Here is a 17,434-nt window from a genome sequence, read left to right on the forward strand (position 1 = left end):
TGTGCGGACGCCCCCGCCCCTTCGGCGTCCGTTTCCCGCCCCCGGCTTCGCCTCCTGCTGCTGCTGCCGCTGCCGCTACTGCTGCCGCCGCCGTTTCCCGCGGCCTGGGTCTCCCGCCGCCAGCATGCCACACGCCTTCAAGCCTGGGGACTTGGTGTTCGCCAAGATGAAGGGCTACCCGCATTGGCCGGCCCGGGTGAGGCAGCGCGGTGATGGGCCCAGCGGGGGGGTGGGGCAGCGGGGTCCCGGGGCCTTAGGAGCCGCGCGCGGGGGTTCTTGGAGTCCGAGGCTCCAGGGGGCCACGCGCCGGGGCTCTCCGGTCGGAGCTTGATAGTGCTGCGCGCCGGGTGTCTGGGTGGCTCCTGGGGGCCTCAGGCCTGGAGGGGGCGCGTGCTGGGGGCTTTCTGTGGGGCCCCAGGTCTGAGGCACCTGATACGGGGAGTCTGGAGTGTCCGAGGGTCCGAGATCCGAGGAAGTCGTGGCCTGGAAATCTGGGGATCCTTGCATTGGGAGACCCGCGCACCAAGAGCAGGGGTTGGGGTCTCGGGGTTCTTGGGCCTGAAGTTCAGGTTTGAGGCCTCAGGGTCAAGTTTCAGAAAGGTCATAGGGTCTAAGGGGCTGGGGAACTTGGAGTCTGAGCAAAGGGGCCAATCTGATGGGTGGGGTTTGTGTCTGACTGCCCGACTCCTGGGACTTGGACAAACCAAGTTGTGAGTTGCCTTGGGGGCCAAAACTATGTGTGACCAGGCTAGGAAAAAAGGTTTGGAATAGTGGGGAGGGGGTGAGGATCAAGGCCAAGGTGCTGAGGAAGGTGGGGTGGGGACTCCATTCGCAAGGTCATCAGGGCTGAGAATGAGAGAGTAGAGCTCGGAATAAGTCTTTGCGGGGGGGGGGGGGGGCGGGGATCTTGGGGACTTGATCCCCACCCCTGTAGAGTTGTTGCTTGGTGGGAGTGGAAGATAGGTGACAGTGTGTGTGTGTGCAGCTTCACGTTGGAACTGAGCCCTGAGGGAAGGGCTGCCCCAAAGGGGACTTAAGATTCCCCTTTGGAGGAAGCTGGGATTCAAGGGTCCAGATGCTCTGAGGTATCTGGACCTGCAAGGTGCCTTGAGCCTGGGAGCCTCGATTATGCAGGAGGGTGGGGCTCCAGGCATTGGTACCTGGCTTTTGTCATTCCCAGGTCCCCCCAGGGCTCAGCTGGTGGTCTGTATGGTAGTACTGAAGGAATTTGGGGTGGGAGAGCGGCCAGCTGTGGAAATGGGAGGGGAAGTGGCTCCAAGGTGAGCAAGGGTAGTTGGAGTCAGGATGTTGACCTCCCAGGGTCAGGAGTTCAGGGGAGGACCTGGGTGTGCAAGAGGAGCAACCCCCCAAAAGGGCTGGTCCTCAAGTTGGCTGAGTTTAAGACTTCTGCAGGGAGAGGGTGCTGTCTGGGATGCTATGGTGAGCCCAGGGCCAAAGAGTGAAAAAGTAACTCAGAGGAGAGCTAAGGGATAAGGATGCTGGGAGAGTGGGACAGGGAAGCTTCCAGCAGCCTCTGCAGGCATTGGAGAAGGGGGGGGGGCATTGTTTGAGCCCAGAGAACCCACTCTAAGCTGATTTGCTCACACTCGTTTAGTTGGTGTGGGGGGGGGGGATACCAAAGCAATGAAACTTTACAGGCACTTCCCTCATTTCCCCAGTTCTTTTCTTTCTAGAGCACCAGCTTTCCCTCCCTTGCCCCTCCTTCTCCAGCTCTGAGAGCCCGAACATTTCCAAGCACCTGATTGGAAGTGAAGGGGCTGCTAGTCTCCTGTGGGGAGGTGACTGACAGCTGCCGGAGCCCATGGGCCTGCAGGGAGAGGGTGGGACTTCCTGGATGCTCAGGGCTTGTCTCCTGCAGCCCACCCCCCACCCTCTGCACCCTTGGAGCTTCCAGCTGCATTTTCTGGGAGACGGCTGGCTGGTCTTTTTGCAGAAGGGCGGTGGGAATGTCCTGGAAGTTCACAGAAGCTGAATTTCACCCCACCCCCAAGTTGCTTCAGGGGCCATATTTGGCTTTGCTCAGGTGAAGCCCATGTCTTTGGGCCAGCTTTCTTCCTTGGTGGGGGGTGAGATCATCCTGGGTGGGGGACAGCTTTGCAGTGGGGTGCACAGGATATTGCAGATTCCTATTTGGAAAGTGATGGCTCTCCATAGGTTGAAGACTCCCCTCTTTCCAGCATGCTTTCCCCCAAGTAACTTGGCTGTTTTCTTGGTGATTTCTTGGATCAGGGCATGAAGTTGGGCCTTCTGGCCTTCACCCTAAGTCAACCCCAACTGGCTTCTTTCTACAGATCGATGACATTGCCGATGGTGCCGTGAAGCCTCCACCCAACAAATACCCCATCTTCTTCTTTGGCACACACGAAACGTAAGTGTCCCCAATTGGGCCTTGGTTTCCTCCCTTGGTATCTCCCAGGGTAGCCTGGTTCACCAGAATCTGCCCCATGGTTCCTTTCTCCAGAGCCTTCCTGGGACCCAAGGACTTGTTCCCCTATGACAAATGTAAGGATAAGTACGGGAAACCCAACAAGAGGAAGGGCTTCAATGAAGGGCTGTGGGAGATCCAGAACAATCCTCACGCCAGCTACAGTGCCCCTCCGGTGAGTACCTTGGGGGAGAACATCCAGCAGAGACCAAACTGGGTGGACATGTCCTCATGGTGGGGGGGCAGTGACCAGTGGGGTTATACTGCCCAAGTGAGCAGGATATGTCCTCACAATGTCCTCACAGTGGCCTTTTCCTTGTCTTAGGAGAAGAGAAGAAGCTTCTAGACCAGGTTTTCTTACTTATGCATTGTGGATCATTCTTGTTGTTTGTGGGGGCACAGCAGGGTGCTGGGCAGTCATGGGTCCAGAAGCCCCTGGGTAGGGACAGAAGGGTGCAGAATCATCCCTGGTGAGAACCACTGTTTTGTGCTCAGCCTGAATTTAAAATGAGTGTTTTTATAGTGCTTATAAAATCTTTTATTTTCTAAGGGAACATTTGTTTTTCTTTCATAACACTCTCCTCTCCCCCTTTTACGGCTTGATTTTGGATCCGGGAAAGTCAGTAGTAGTTTGTGGATAGAAAAACAATGGCAAGAATTGTAGAGAGGATGTCAGTGAAGGAGTTTAGACAAGTAACAATCAAACTGATTGGAGGCCATGGAGCATTGGAGGGGCATCCTGCTGGGGGCTTTGGGATGAGATTGGCCGGGGTTCTTCACTTTGCTTTTACCTCTGCTTTTGAGGTTTTTGTGGGAGGGTTAGGGCAGGGCAGCCTGGGCTTAGGAGAGGTGGGTGTGAAGTTGGGGGTAGGACAAGGGAAGGGATGAGAAGAAGTGAAAGCTTGGATGTTAGTGAAGAAAAGGACATCAGATGGTCTGACAAGAAAAGCAGCAGTCTGTGAGGGTCGGATCCAGCTGTGAATTTTGTGAGAGGAGAGTGGAGTCATTTTGCACAGCCTGGTCCTACTGGTGCACTTGGGGTCCAGAGATGGCATGGATGCCATCTCTCCTTCCTTGGGGTGGCTGGTGCTGTAAGCATCCACCCAGGATCCACAGACATTTCTGTGTTACACCTGCTATGTGCCATGTGCTGTGCTATGTACCCCACCACACTCCTTGCCTTATGGGAACTCACAGTCTAGAATTTGGGGTCCACTCAACAGATGTCTCTTGAGCACCAATGGCCTGGCAGCCCCTTCCACTTGCACTGCGTGTTGGTGACACCTTCTATTTGCCCACATGATGTATCTAACAGATGGAGGGTCCTACTCTTTGACACCCAGACTCTTTGCCCAGGCTTTGCGGAATGTCTTGGGTCTCTAAGGCAGTTAGGTTTCACGAGATCCTCTTCTGGCCCCAGCTCAAGTTCCCTTTGGTGACGTCTTGAGCTTATTTGCTCCTGGTGAATCATCACCCCATTTAATATTTATTGGACTCCCACAGCTTGCTCAGTTCTATGTAGATGCCTGCCCTCGAGGAAAGGAAATTCAAAAATAGCACACTCATGAAATTAAAGGAGCACCTCACAGATAGCCCAAAGTTGCAAATTAGCCACAAGTACCATTAGCGCTCCTTGCCTCTTTGCTACTCTAACCTGGATGTGCTTCCAAATGGAATGTGTGTGTCAAATGCTAGTTCCTGGCCAACCCCTCCAGTGGAGATTTAGTGGTGTAGGACTGAAGCCTAGGACTCCACAGGTTCTGTCCCAAGGTAGCCCACATATAGAAAGACTTTGTTATTTATTTTTGCTAGTAGTGAGGTTGAACTCAGGGCTTCACGCTTGCAAGGCAGGTGCTCTGCCTCTTGAACCACTCCACCAGCCCTTTTTCCTCTGGTTACTTGGAGATAAGGTTTCACTTTTTGCCCAGGTCAGCCTGGACCATGATCTTCCTATTTTATGCTTCCCATTGTAACTGGAACAACAAACATGCACCATCACACTCAGCTTTTTTCTGTTGAGATGGGTCTCACAAACTTCTTTTGCTTGGGCTGACCTGGAACCATGATCCTCTGGATCTCGGCCTCCCAAATAGTGAGGATTACAGTTGTAAGCACTGTTGCCAGGTTAGGCAGGCTTTTGGAAGTATGGCTTCATGGGAAACTGAACTGGCCCTGTTTTCTTCCTTAAGGGTTTGGGTTTACTTTTGTTTCAAGTAGCAGTGGAGACTTACAAAATTCAAAGGCAGAAGTGTGCTTTCAGTGAAAAGGCCGTCTGGCCTCTTGTTCTCACCTCCTGCTCACTTGTTTTGTTCTCAAGATGGCCATAACCGCCAGTTCCTTACATACCCTTCCCTGAGCCCCTATTCATGCAAAACCACACACAGCTTTCTTTTCTTAAGCATATAATTTGGAACTTTGTTTTATTCGTTCAACTATATATTTTTTTCTTTATTATTATTTATTTTGCAGTACTGAGGTTTGAAGAGGGCCTTACTCTTGGTAGGCAGGCGCTCTACCACTTGAGCCACACACCCCCCCCAGCCCTTTTTATTTTTTTGCTTTATTTATTTTTCACGTATGGTCTCCTACTTTTTCCCAGGGCCAGCCTCATTTGGTGATCCTCCTACTTATGCCTCCCACATAGCTGGAATGACAGACATGTGCCACCATTCCTGGCTTGTTTGAAATGGGGTCTTACTTACTTTTCACCTTGAATTGAGATCCTACTAATCTCCGTCTCCCAGGGAGCTAGGATTACAAGCTTGAGCCACTGCACCTGGTTATTTTTGTTCTTTTGAGCCACAGTCTTGCTTCGTAGCCCTGACTATTCTGGAATTAGTCCGGAGGCCTCAACCTCCTGACTGCTGGAATTAGAGATGTTTGCCACCATGCCTGGCTTCATTCAGCAGTTTATCTTTTCTTCTTGGTAGTACTGAGATTTGAACTCAGGACCTTGGGCTTGCCAGGCAAGTTCTCTAACCACATGAGCCAACCCTCCATAGTTTATCTTGATAGGGCATACTGACACACAGAAAGGCCTCAACCTTCCTGTTGGCCTTAACTAGATTGGGGAGGAGGTCTGGTTCTCATCTCTTCATCAGGCAGCAGTAAAGCTGGCGTCTTGGAGTTCTGCCAGTGGCCCTGTCCCGGCCCGCAGTCTTCCTGCATTGCACACATGAGCACACTGAGGCCAGAGTTTGCCGGAATACCCAGAGGGGCCAGGCTGGAATGTGAGACTCCTTAGTCTGAGACCAGGTTTCCCCGTTAGTGCGTTGTAGCAGGTTAACTGTGACATTTGTGGCCAGCCGTCCTCTACATGCTCAGCCACAGCCCTGGCCTCACCTACTCCCTGCCCCCACCACGGCCTTGCCAACTACCACTGTCTAGATGGTGCAGACACACCTGGGGGCACGTCACTCATGGCCGAGAACTATTGACCTAGAAAGATCCACTTAGTCTATCTTTGTCTCTTAGCAAGTAAAGAGGCAAAGTGTTCTTCCAAGCTCGCTCTTTTTTTTTTTTTTTTTTTCTGAGACCAGATCTCAAGGTATAGCCCAGTTGGCATCAAACTTGAGATTCTCTTTCCTGAGCCTCCCAGGTGCTGGGATTACAGGTGGGGATCACCATTCCTGACTTCTGTTCAAGCTTCTTAAGCTTGTCAGCAGTAGAGCTGAGCAGGAAGCAAAGCCCAAGCCTCTGCCTCCCAGGCAGCCTTCATGCCTTCTGACTAGGACCAGTCAGGCCCAGACTGGTGGAGGAGGGTCTAGGCAGTGACATCTCTCAGGGGCACTGAGACCAAGAGTCTTGTGGGGCAAGTGGACCTGGGTTCAAGTCCTGGTTCCATGTAGCTGCTCACTGTGCCTCTTGCATCACGGTCGTACCAACCTCTCACAGGGAGGAAGCATGCAATTAAGTGCTCGGTGGAAGATGGAAGTGTAGTTGGACCCAGGACACAAGGCTGCATTTGACCTGTTCCACTGCAGTCACCACCAGATCCATTCAGAAAGAAAGGAGGTTCATCTCTCACTCCCCCATTGAGTCTTGGGACACTTGGCCCTGGCTAGTCTTGGTCTTTTGTGGTTGGGTCCCTCTCTGTGCCACCAGCGTCCATCCTCCAGGTCTCTGTGTGGTACAGATTTCCCAAAACCTTTGCTGAAAGGTAGCTCCAGTCCAGGAGATCACAAGGACCTGGCTGTGTCCAGAGGCACAGTCGAGGGCAAGTCACCTGGAGACCCAGTTTCCCTGGGAACATGAACATTGTTCACCATCACCGGACAGGGCTGTGGAGGCACAGATGAAATCACGATTGATCAGGAGCTCACAGAAGTGACGATGGATTTCTCTTTTCATTGAGGAATACCTGTGTTCAGTGGCCCAGGCTTCAAGGCTCATGTCCCAAACAACTGTTAATTACTCACTCTGTGCTCTTTTTCTTCCTTTTTTGGGGGGTGATACTGGGGTTTGAACAGAGGACTTCACCCTTGCTAGACAGATGGCCCACCACTGGAGCCACTCTGCCAGCCCCCCTCCCACCCCCACTTTTTTTTTTTTTTTTTTTTTTTTTGGAAACAGGGTCTCCCTGTGTAGTCCAGGCTGGCCTGAACTCATGAACTCACAGCCTTCCAGCCTCAATCTCCAGAGCACTGTGGTGACAGGCATGGCTACCACACCTGACCTGGCTCTGTGTTCTTGAGCTGTTACTTAACCTATCTCTGATGGTATATTTTTCTACAAGTGAGACCATTTCCCACCTGTGACATAGAGCAGTGATGAGCTCCATGTCACTTGGCTAACGCTAGCTCTTAGGATCAGGATGCTGACCTGCTTCTCAACACAAGAGACCCTTGATCCAGCCATGTAGTCACTTGCTGTCTGACCTGCTGCTTCCCTTGTGAAAATGTGGCATAAGCTGTCCCGTCTGCTGACTCCGGGGAGAAATTCCAGCCACGAGCCTTCTGAGCGCCAGGGAGAGAAGGTGCGAGAAAAATCTCCCGGAAGCATTGCTATCGTCTTCTGGGGTGCTCAGTTTGGGGCTTGACCTACCTAAGCACCATCCTTTTTAATCTCGTCAAAAGTGATACAGGCTAGGTCCTGTGACCCTTGGTCACAACAGCACAGGACGGCTAAGGTGTTCAGTGTTGAGCAGCCAGGGCTTGTCAACACCGGCTTCTCATTTTCTTGTCTGTTAAGCAGGGATCTTTAGCCCTGCCTGTGTGGAGGCCAACATGGGCTCCCAGCCTCTTCCTTCAGCAGGGGAAGAACAGGGCTTTACAAGAGAGGGAGCCTGAGGGACAGGGAGCCACAGAAGCAGGCTCCCTCCTGTCATGCCCTCTTCTCTGGGCTCTGCGCCCAAGTTCCTCCTCCACTTTCCATGCTGTTCCACGCGTTTCCACTCTGTCGCTGGGGAGGCCTCGCTTTCAGCCTCTGTCCACTTCCTGCCACAGTCCCTCCCCACCATGCAGCTGCAAGGCCTCCAGCAGATGTGGCTCCTCTCTGCTTCTTGTTCCCAGTCTCGCCATCAGCGTGTGCCCTGACACTCCTGTCACGCATTGTCATGCCCCGTTTACCCTCTTCTTCACTTTTTCCTGGTCAGCAAGTGTGCTCTAGTCCAATCCATAGTAACCCCGCTATAGTCAAACCAAGAGAACATACCTTTTGAAGAATTATGTCCTCTTTTGAAAAATTTGCATGGCAAAAGTCACCATTTTAAAACATACTCTATAGTGGCTTCCAGTGCTTTTTCAGTGCTGTGCAGCCATCACCACTCTAATTCTAGAACATTCCCATCGCCACAACCCACCAGCAGTCACTAGTTCTTCCTCCAGCTCCCGCGGCCTTGCGTCTACTTTTTGTTAACTGTTATAGAGAAGAAATTCACGTAAACGGTGTCATGCGCTATTCCTTTTATATCTGGCTTCTCTTACTGGGCTTCATGTCTTCACCTTCCACCCACCTTGTAGCATGTGAGTGCTTTCATTCCTCTTGTTAACATTTTTGTTTGGGACAGGGTTTTGCTACATAGCCCAGGCTGGCCTGGAACTTACGATCCTGCTGTGTGCACCATCACATCTACCCTTGACGTTCCTTTTTTTTTTTTTTTTTTTATTTGATGGTACTGGGTTTTGAACTCAGGGCCTCACACTTGCTGGGGAGGTGCTCTACCACTTGAGCCACTCTGTCAGCCCTGTTTTTTTGTGTTTGATGTTTGGAGATAAGGTCTCACAAACCATCTGCCCTGGCTGGCTTTGAACCATAAGCCTCTTGATCTCTGCCTGCTGAGTAGCTGGGAGTAGCAGGCGTGAGCCACCAGCACCCAACCCTTCTAGACATCTTGTTTTATGTTGTTTTTGAGTCATTGTTGGGGATGCACAAGGCCTTGTGCTTGCTAGGCAAGTGTTCTGCCAAAAGCAAAGCCTTTGGTTTTTGAGACAGTCTCACTTTGTGGCCCAGGCTGGCCTGGAACTCATAGTTCTCCTGTCTTGGCCTCCCAAGGGCTGGGCTTGGCCTGCCCTTCCCACGCTGCGTTGTAACCGTGCGTTTACTTGTCTGTCTCCCATTAGACTGTGAGCTCCCCGAGGTCAGGGACCGTGTGTTACTCATCTCTAGCCCCAGCATCCCGCCAGGGCCGGGCACATAGTAGGTATTCTGTGCTGTTCGTTGAATGAATGAGTGATGGCTGAGTACAACTGGGGCTCACACATCTTCCTCTCAGAAACATAAGACATCCAGAGTGAGTTCAAAAAGGGACCCAAGAGCCTGTGGCCTTTCATAGTGCCATCTGTCTCATGGGTTTTAGAGCCTCAGTAACTCCCTGCATGATCTGGCCCTGGGCTCACACTCACCCTTGGTTTCACCACCCTCATCTCTTTGCCCAGCCACACCAGCCCTTTCTGGTCACTAAGGGACCTTTATTGGTGCCAGTTCTGCCCTCTGGAACACAGCCGGCCCACACCTCTCGCTATTCTGCAGACATGGGCCAAGTGTGTGAATGAGCCTGGTGTCGTGCCCAGCATGGAAGGCGCCCAACCAGCGCTTTCTGTTCTGTGGCTGCCCCTGCCTGAGAGGGCATTTTGAGTGCAACAGAAGTTTCACGGTGCCCAGAGGTTGAAGGCCAGAGGTCTGTACTAAGCTGACTTCCTTATAATGATAGAATGACTTTTTTTCGTCATTTTACTGATCTCTTGCCATAGCCTGGGCACTGTCCAGGGTGCTTCACACACACCTTTTTTGCATCCTCACCACAGCCCTGTGAGGCCCAAACTATGCTGTTGCCCATGGTTGATGTGGAAACTGAGGCACAAAGGGCCAAACCCCCTTACGCAAGGTTTAACCCTGTGCCCACACGTCTCCATCTCACCCTCAGCCTCAGTTTCTTCATCCGTAGAGCTGAACTCTGGTCCCTGACACTTGGGACCTGCGGTGGGGGTCATCTTCTTGCTTTCCTGGTTGGGAAATAGACCCAGGACTTGCAGTGATGCTCCATCTCTGGCCCCTGCTCCAGCCGGTGAGCTCCTCTGACAGCGAGGCACCTGAAGTTGACCCAGCTGCAGGGAGTGACGTGGACGAGGAGGACCGGGGGGTCATGGCCGTCACAGCTGTGACTGCCTCAGCTGCCAGCGACAGAATGGAGAGTGACTCAGACTCTGATAAGAGCAGTGACCACAGTGGCCTGAAGCGAAAGACATCGGTGCTGAAGGTAGGGGTGAGGCCAGGTGGCTTGGGCTGTGCAGGGCGCAGACACCAGGGACCCTGAAATCTCTCCCAGGAGGCCCCCTTTACCTTTACCAACTTCCTACCTTTATCAACGTGATTTTGGCTTTTCTGTTTTTTGAGATAGGATCTTGCTGTGCAGGCTAGCCTGGCCTAGAACCCAAGATCCTCCTGCCTCAGTCTCCCACGTGCTAGGATCACAGGTGTGCACCGCTGTGCCCTGCTTTCATTTTTTTGAGGTGGGGTCTTGCCAATTTGTTCAGGTTGACCTACTCTCAGTTCTTCCCCACTTAGCTTCTTTAGTTGCTGGGATCTCAGGCATATGCCCCTATGCCCAGCTATGCTCTATTTTAAAATGAAGTTTTCAATGTGAGAAGCTATATCTGGTGCAAATGAATTCTAACTGACACCTTTTTTTTTTTTTTCTGGCAGTACTGGGGTTTGAACTCAGGGCCTTGTGCTTGCTAGGTAGGCGCTCTACCAGCTGCACACTGACATGGCTGTGCAGCTGTCCACCTCCAGAACTTTCCATCTTCTCTCCATCCCCATTAAATAATAACTCCCCTCCCCAGCACTTGACACCTGCCACTCCTGTCTCTAACTCTGACAACTCTAGGGACATCCTGTGAGTGGCATCCTGCAGTGTATGTCCTGTGTCTGCTCATTTCACTGAGCACTATGTTCTCAAGATCCCTGGTATTGCCAGGTGGGGTGGTACACACCTGTAACCCCATCACTCAGGAGGCTGAGGGAGGAGGATCATGAGGCACAGTCCAGCCTAGGCTACATAGTAGGATGCTGTATCAAAAAAAAAAAAAAATCTGTTTTTTATGATTCTGAAATGGCTCTCTGGCCCCCCAGAAGTTTCCAGTGCCTCCACTTACCCCTGGGCTATTTGTGACCAGGCAGGAGGAGTTCTTGCCCTGAGCACAGGCTTTCCATTGCTCTACTAGCAGTCCCCTCATTTCCAGATGTCTGTCTCCAAACGAGCTCGAAAAGCCTCTAGCGACCTGGATCAAGCCAGCATGTCGCCGTCTGAGGAGGAGAACTCTGAGAGCTCTTCTGAATCAGAGAAGACCAGTGACCAGGTAAGCAGGCGAGCAGGCAAGCAGGACCTTCTAGGGGGATGGGGGCAGGGCCACAGCTGCACAGGTGGAACTCCCTTCTCTCCACCCAGGACTTCACCCCTGAGAAGAAGCCTGTGGGCCGGGCGCCACGGCGGGGGCCCCCAGGAGGGCGGAAGAAAAAGGTAGGGCACTCTGCTTTCTTTTCACCAAGCTCAGTTACAGCTTCTGGTCACTGTCCACGGTATCCGGTTGGTCCCATTTTGGCAGGGGACAGGCACAGGTCTTGGGCCTCTGGGGAGCAGCAGAGGGTACCCAGGTTGTCCAGTATCCTGTGGTTCCTGCTGCAGGGAGCCCTGCCATCAGGTTTGGAAGTTACATTGTGGGGGCTGGAATGACAGCCTTAAGGTGGCACGTGTGTGTGCATAGGTATGCCGTGTGTGCATGCATGTGCATTTAAGAGACTGCATAGTATGTTGTGTTCAGGTCTGTGTATCCGTGTGTATGTGTCACTGTGATTTGGCTCTGTGTGTGTTGTATATGTACAGGAGTGTGTCTAGGTATGGGGGTGTGTGTGTACAAGTGTGTGCTGATGTGTCCTTTGAGGCAGGAGATTGCTTCTCTGGTTGGGTCTTGGTGGAAGAATTCATACCAAGATCCTGCCCCAGAAAGCTTGGGACTTGGCTCTGCCCCCTCTCTCACTTGAGGCATTGAGGCCCTGGAGAGGTCCCTGCCTTCCCACAAGCTGCTGGGGGTGGAGGGACATAGGGGTAGCCTCAGCTTCCCTGTCCCCTGAGAATCCCCTCCTCCTGCTTGGCTGTTGATGCCCTTTGGTCCTGCATCTCCTAGAAGGTTCCCACAGCCTCTGACTCGGACTCCAAAGCAGACTCAGACAGGGCCAAGGAGGAGCCGGTGGCTGTGGCCAGATCAGCATCCTCTTCCTCCTCTTCCTCCTCCTCTGACTCGGATGTGTCCGTCAAAAAACCTCCACGTGGCAGAAAGCCAGGTAAGGCCTGCCCTGGTGCCACACCTACTCTCCTGTGCAGCTCTTCTCAGAGTGTCCTGTGCTGAAGCTCCATGTGGCTGCGGTCACCTTGGAGCCCTTCCTGCCCCACCCTCCTACATCCCAGGTAGAGGTGGTAGAGATGCTGTCCTCTTTCTGTAGCTGAGAAGCCTCCCCCAAAACCCCGAGGGCGGAAACCAAAGCCTGAGCGCCCACCATCCACCTCCAGCAGTGACAGGTGAGTGATGTGGCCCGGAGGCAAGTTCTGGCCAATTTTGGAGCCCAAGGTGATTTCTGGGACATGTTGAGACCCCAGGGCCACTTCTTGCCAGTGTTGGAGATCCCACGGTGACTTGCATTCAGTTTTAGAGTCCCAGGGTAATATCTGGCCAGTGCTGGGGACTTGAGAGACTTCTGGCCAATGTTGGGGCCCAGGGAGACTCCAGACCAGTGCTGGGCCCTAGGGTGACTCTGGCCAGTATTGGAGGAATCTTAGGTGACTTCTGGCCAATATTGGGTCCAGAGAGACTTCTGACCAGTGTTGGGGACCCCAAGGTGACTTATCAGCTTGGGGGACCCCAGGATAAGCTCTGGCCAATGTTGGGGGTCCAGGGAGACTTTGGACCAGTATTGGGGTTTGGGTGACTTCTGACCAGTGTTGGGCCCTGAGTGACTTCTCGCTAAGTCTGGCTGTGTCTGGTCACAGCCACTGGCATTTGGGTTGCTGGGCATCCTCGGGCATGGAGAAGACATAGGAACTGGGAGTTCCTTGGCTGACATCTCCCCTATGTCTCAGTGACAGTGATGAAGTGGACCGAATCAGCGAGTGGAAACGGCGGGATGAGGAGCGGAGGCGCGAGCTGGAGGCCCGGCGGCGGCGAGAACAGGAGGAGGAGCTGCGGCGGCTGCGTGAGCAGGAGAAGGAAGAGAAGGAGCGAAGGCGCGAGCGAGTCGAGCGCGGGGAGGCTGAGCGCGGGGGCAGTGGTGGTGGCAGCAGCGGGGACGAGCTAAGGGATGACGATGAGCCTGTCAAGAAGCGGGGCCGCAAGGGCCGGGGCCGGGGGCCTCCGTCCTCCTCTGACTCCGAGCCTGAGGCTGAGCTGGAGAGAGAGGTGTGTGCCCACCACATACTGTCTGGGGTAGCTTAGGTCAGGACCCTGCGCTCCTTAGCTTTTCTGGGCACCTGCTGGGTGCCAGGGACACAGCAGTGAGGCAGTGAGAGCCCAGCCCTGCCCTGGTGATAACAGGACTCAGGCTGTTCCATGTTCAGGCTGGGCCTGGTGGGGAGGCTTTTGCTTTGCTCACTTATTTTGTGGAGCCAGGCAGGGATGGAACCAAGGGTGCCATGCATGCTAACAAGTGCTCACCACTAAGCCACAGCCCCCACTCCTTTTGGTGGTACTGGAGTTTGGCGACACTGGGATTTGAACTCAGGGCCTTGTGCTTGCTAGGCAGGTGCTCTGCCACTTGAGCTCCTTTTGCTTTAGTTATTTTTGTAGATAGAGTCTAGCACTTTTTACCTCAGGCTGCCTGGTACTTCTACTCCCTAGCTAGCTGAGATGATAGGCACACACCACCACAGTGGGCTTGTTGGTTGAGATTGGGTCTTGTGAACTTTTTGCCCAGGTTGGCCTTGAACCCAATTCTTCCCATCTCCATCTCCTAAGTAGCTGGGATTACAGGGTGCGCAACCATGCCCAACCCATTTTCACTTTAAAGAGGACCGATCTCAGAGGCTTCAGTTGAGCATGTGGTGTTTTAGTAAAGAGCTGAATGAAGTGAGGGGGTTGAGGAGATCTCAAGGAAGGAATGTGGGCAGAACAGCCAGTGCAAAGGCCCTGAGGCAGGACAGAGCCTGGCGTTTTGGAGGAGCACTGAGGAGGCCCGTGTGGATGCAGAAGGAATGAGGGGAGGCAAGAGGGGACGGAGCAGGAAGCACAGGGCCCTGTAGGCTTTGACCCTGAGGGAGGTTTGAGCCATGGAGGGCTGTGAGCAGGGGAAGGATGGGACTTGACTCAGTGCACACAGGCGCCCTGTGGTCCTGTGGAACAGCACTTACAGAGTCACCTGGGAGCAGTTAGGAGGCCTCTGGGGGATGGTGACTATCAGGCTCACTGTGCTATGTGTGCCGGCCCATCAGGTTCCCTACCCTTGTCACACTGACCGTCTGGCCTGAGTCCAGAGTCCGAGCTACTAGACTGAATCCAGGACTGAGCCCTTGCATTGCAACCCTCAGCCAGGCCTGCTTTCTGGGGAAATCAGAAGGAACGTCTTCTGTCCCCATTATTCCCTTTGCCAAGAAAGGGGGACCCAGCCCCTGGCATGGGAAGTGTCCATGCCCTGTCCAGAGCTGCCACGCAGGAATGTGGTTTTGCTGCCCCTCCTTTGTGTGGAGCCTGGACTCAGACCCTATCTGCTCCCACTGCTGTAGGGGAGAAAGTCAGCTAAGAAGTCACAGCCACCAGGCTCAGAACCCACGAGGAAGCCTGGTCAGAAGGAGAAGCCTCGAGCCAGGTCAGCACTGCTTCGTTGCCTGTCCTGGTCCCCAGCCTCTGCCTCCCTGTGTCCCTCCCCTGCACTGAGGTCTGACTTCTGACTTGGAGCTCCAGTCACTCAGGCTTCTAATTCCTTGGTCCCGTCAGGTTGTGTGGGGTCGGTGCCTCAGGACCGTGGCCCTTTCTGTAGATCTAGGGGTCTCCCTAGGGCACAATTCTGCCCCTAGATGGCCCTGGGGCATGTCCAAGGATACGTCAGAAACAAATTGTGGGTTGCGCCTTTGTGGAGTCGAAAGATTGAGGCCCGTGCTCCCTTGGTCTCTGCCCTGCCCTGGAGCCTGCCTGCCCGCCTCTCTGGCCTCCGGAACATTTCCTTCAGGGCTTCAGGTGGGAGTGTGTGTGGCTGGGCTCAGGCAGCCGCACAGACAGGCTGGGGAGCCTGTCTGAGGAGGGCACCTCTCCACAGGCCTGTGAAGGTGGAGCGAACCCGGAAGCGGTCTGAAGGGCTCCCATTGGACAAGAAGGTGGAGAAGAAGAAAGGTGAGGGGCCAGCAGTCCGGCCTTGGGAGGCCACTGAGGGGAGGAGGGCTGGACCAGGTTGGCTTCCCCTGGCTCCCCTGGCGCTGTGCAGGTCCTCAGTGGCTCTTAGGCAGTCCTGGAGTGTGCAGATTGGGGGCTGAGCACCCCGTGGCCTTGGGCCTGCAGGCCCTTCTCAGGCCTGGTGGTATCTCTCCTGGCCCAGAACCTTCCGTGGAGGAAAAGCTCCAGAAACTACACAGTGAGATCAAGTTTGCACTGAAGGTTGACAACCCGGTAAGATGTTCCTTGGGGTGCTGGCGTGCTGCCTCCCTCAGTCACCTCACATCCTGGATCTTTAGGTCTCAGGAAGCCAAGGCAAATGCAGGTTTCCACAGGCGGGGGTGGTTCTTGTTCCATAGCTGAGGACCTTGGTGGCCCCACTAGGGTACACAGCCCAGCTTCCCCAGCAAGGAACCTCAGCCAGCCCAGGGCCCTCCCCACCAAGTGTCTGTGAGTCTGGCCCAGTGGTTAGCAGACAACACTGTTGAGACACAGCGCTTCCCGGCAGGATGTGAAGAGGTGTCTGAACGCACTGGAGGAGCTAGGGACCCTGCAGGTAACCTCCCAGATCCTGCAGAAGAACACGGATGTGGTGGCCACATTGAAGAAGGTACGGGGGGAGGGGAGAGAACAGCGGGAGCAATGGCAGTGGGGTGCAGCTGGGAGAGACCCCACGTGGGTGGTGGTTGAATGGATTGGGGGAAGGTCTTGCAGAGGATGGCCAGCTGTCTTTGCTGAGTGGGCTGCTTCGGGGCCAGATTCGCCGATATAAAGCCAATAAGGATGTGATGGAGAAGGCGGCAGAGGTCTATACTCGGCTCAAGTCGCGGGTCTTGGGGCCAAAGATTGAGGCCCTCCAGAAAGCAAACAAAACTGGAACAGAGAAGGAGAAGGCCGAGGGGGAGAAGGCCGAGGAGAAGCTGGCTGCAGAGGAGGCCCCCAAGGAGAAGACAGAGGATGAGCCTGGCACTGGTAGGGCGGGGTTGGGGGCCCTGAGCCTCTCTGTCCCCTTGACCAGAGTGCTTTACAGAACATTCTAGGATGATGGGCACAGTCCTGCTTTCCCCTCAGACTGGCTGGAGTGGCATGACCCTATCGGTCCTTGTACGCCTGGCTCCACTGAGTGCTAGTCACTGAATGTGCAGGTGTGCTGACAATACCCACGCCTGTGGGGCCTGTGCATCGCCAGAGCCAAGGCATGTGGGAAACTCCTTCAGAAAGGCAGGTGACACTGGTTTCTGGGGATCTCTGGCCTCTGATTGAACTTGCTAGGCCTCAGGTGGACTGAGAGCAAACAGAAGGCGTGTCCAGAAAAGGGAGGATGGCCATGGGGTTTGCTGGGATCAGACAGTCTGGACTACAGGTGTTCAGAGCAGAGCAGTCTTCAGACCAGACAGGTCAGCTGAAGGCCTTCAGGACAAACCCCGGGGCCAGCATCTCTCTTCGTGCCTGCCCCAGGCCCACGTCCACTCATTTCCTGGTCCCTCACTGCTTCATGCTGGGGGAGGTCAAGGGGCCTAGGGACTCACGGGGCCACAGGCTGAGCTCAGCCCCTCTGAGAAGGGCCAGGGTCCTTCAGCACACCATCCGAATATGGGCTGCTTTTACAAGAAGGGGAAGGGGCCCTACTAGAGCCCAGTGGTGTACCCTGCCTCTCTGTTCTCCCAGATCTCTCGGCCCCTGTGAACGGCGAGGCCATGTCCCAGAAGGAGAGTGTGGAGGATAAAGAACAGGAGGACGGACAGGACTCTGAGGAGGGCCCAAGGTGTGCTTCCTCTGAAGACATGCACAGCGAGTGAGTGTCCCTGTGCAGCTGGCCTCCCTCGGGCCCCGCTGTCTGCAATTAGCTTCTTGGGGACTTCCTTCTGGAAAGAATCCTGGGCATCCTCCCTGCCTCACCCTCTCAAGTGACCCAGGAGCCAGCGTGCCGCACTCCCTCACTGAGGCTTGGCTTCCTGAGCAGGTCCTTCTTGCTAATCCCCTGAAGTGGCTCACAGGCCCCACTCACAAGCACCAGTCACCAGTCAGCCATGCTGAGAACCAGGGCTTGGGTGTGGCTCATCTATGGGGCAGCCGCTCTGTAAGGGGGTCTGCCCTGAGGCCTGTGGTCTGCAGTAACAGGTGGGAAGGCCACACG

The 17,434-nt window shown here is 54.3% G+C and overlaps 1 protein-coding gene across 6 annotated transcripts in view; it reads left to right on the top strand.

Annotated features, from left to right (window-relative positions):
• Hdgfl2 (HDGF like 2) overlaps positions 1–17,434 on the top strand; it is a 17,825-nt gene continuing 391 nt past the window's right edge. For 2 of the 6 annotated variants that reach the window (XM_020165888.2, XM_020165889.2), the window contains exons 1-15: positions 2–196; positions 2,313–2,389; positions 2,483–2,621; positions 9,948–10,142; positions 11,128–11,244; positions 11,334–11,405; positions 12,070–12,226; positions 12,386–12,461; positions 13,020–13,335; positions 14,655–14,737; positions 15,185–15,258; positions 15,461–15,531; positions 15,806–15,907; positions 16,056–16,269; positions 16,966–17,092. In XM_020165888.2, coding sequence (XP_020021477.1) covers positions 125–196; positions 2,313–2,389; positions 2,483–2,621; positions 9,948–10,142; positions 11,128–11,244; positions 11,334–11,405; positions 12,070–12,226; positions 12,386–12,461; positions 13,020–13,335; positions 14,655–14,737; positions 15,185–15,258; positions 15,461–15,531; positions 15,806–15,907; positions 16,056–16,269; positions 16,966–17,092 — 1,892 coding nt within the window. In that variant the 5' untranslated portion in view covers positions 2–124. Of the gene's footprint in view, positions 197–1,879; positions 2,045–2,312; positions 2,390–2,482; positions 2,622–9,006; positions 9,083–9,947; positions 10,143–11,109; positions 11,245–11,333; positions 11,406–12,069; positions 12,227–12,385; positions 12,462–13,019; positions 13,336–14,654; positions 14,738–15,184; positions 15,259–15,460; positions 15,532–15,805; positions 15,908–16,055; positions 16,270–16,965; positions 17,093–17,434 lie in introns of those variants that run through there. The other 4 variants (XM_020165887.2, XM_020165886.2, XM_074054363.1 and 1 more) reach the window with 4 other exon arrangements.

Source organism: Castor canadensis, chromosome 14 (genome assembly GCF_047511655.1).
Source record: "Castor canadensis chromosome 14, mCasCan1.hap1v2, whole genome shotgun sequence".
NCBI lineage: Eukaryota > Metazoa > Chordata > Mammalia > Rodentia > Castoridae > Castor > Castor canadensis.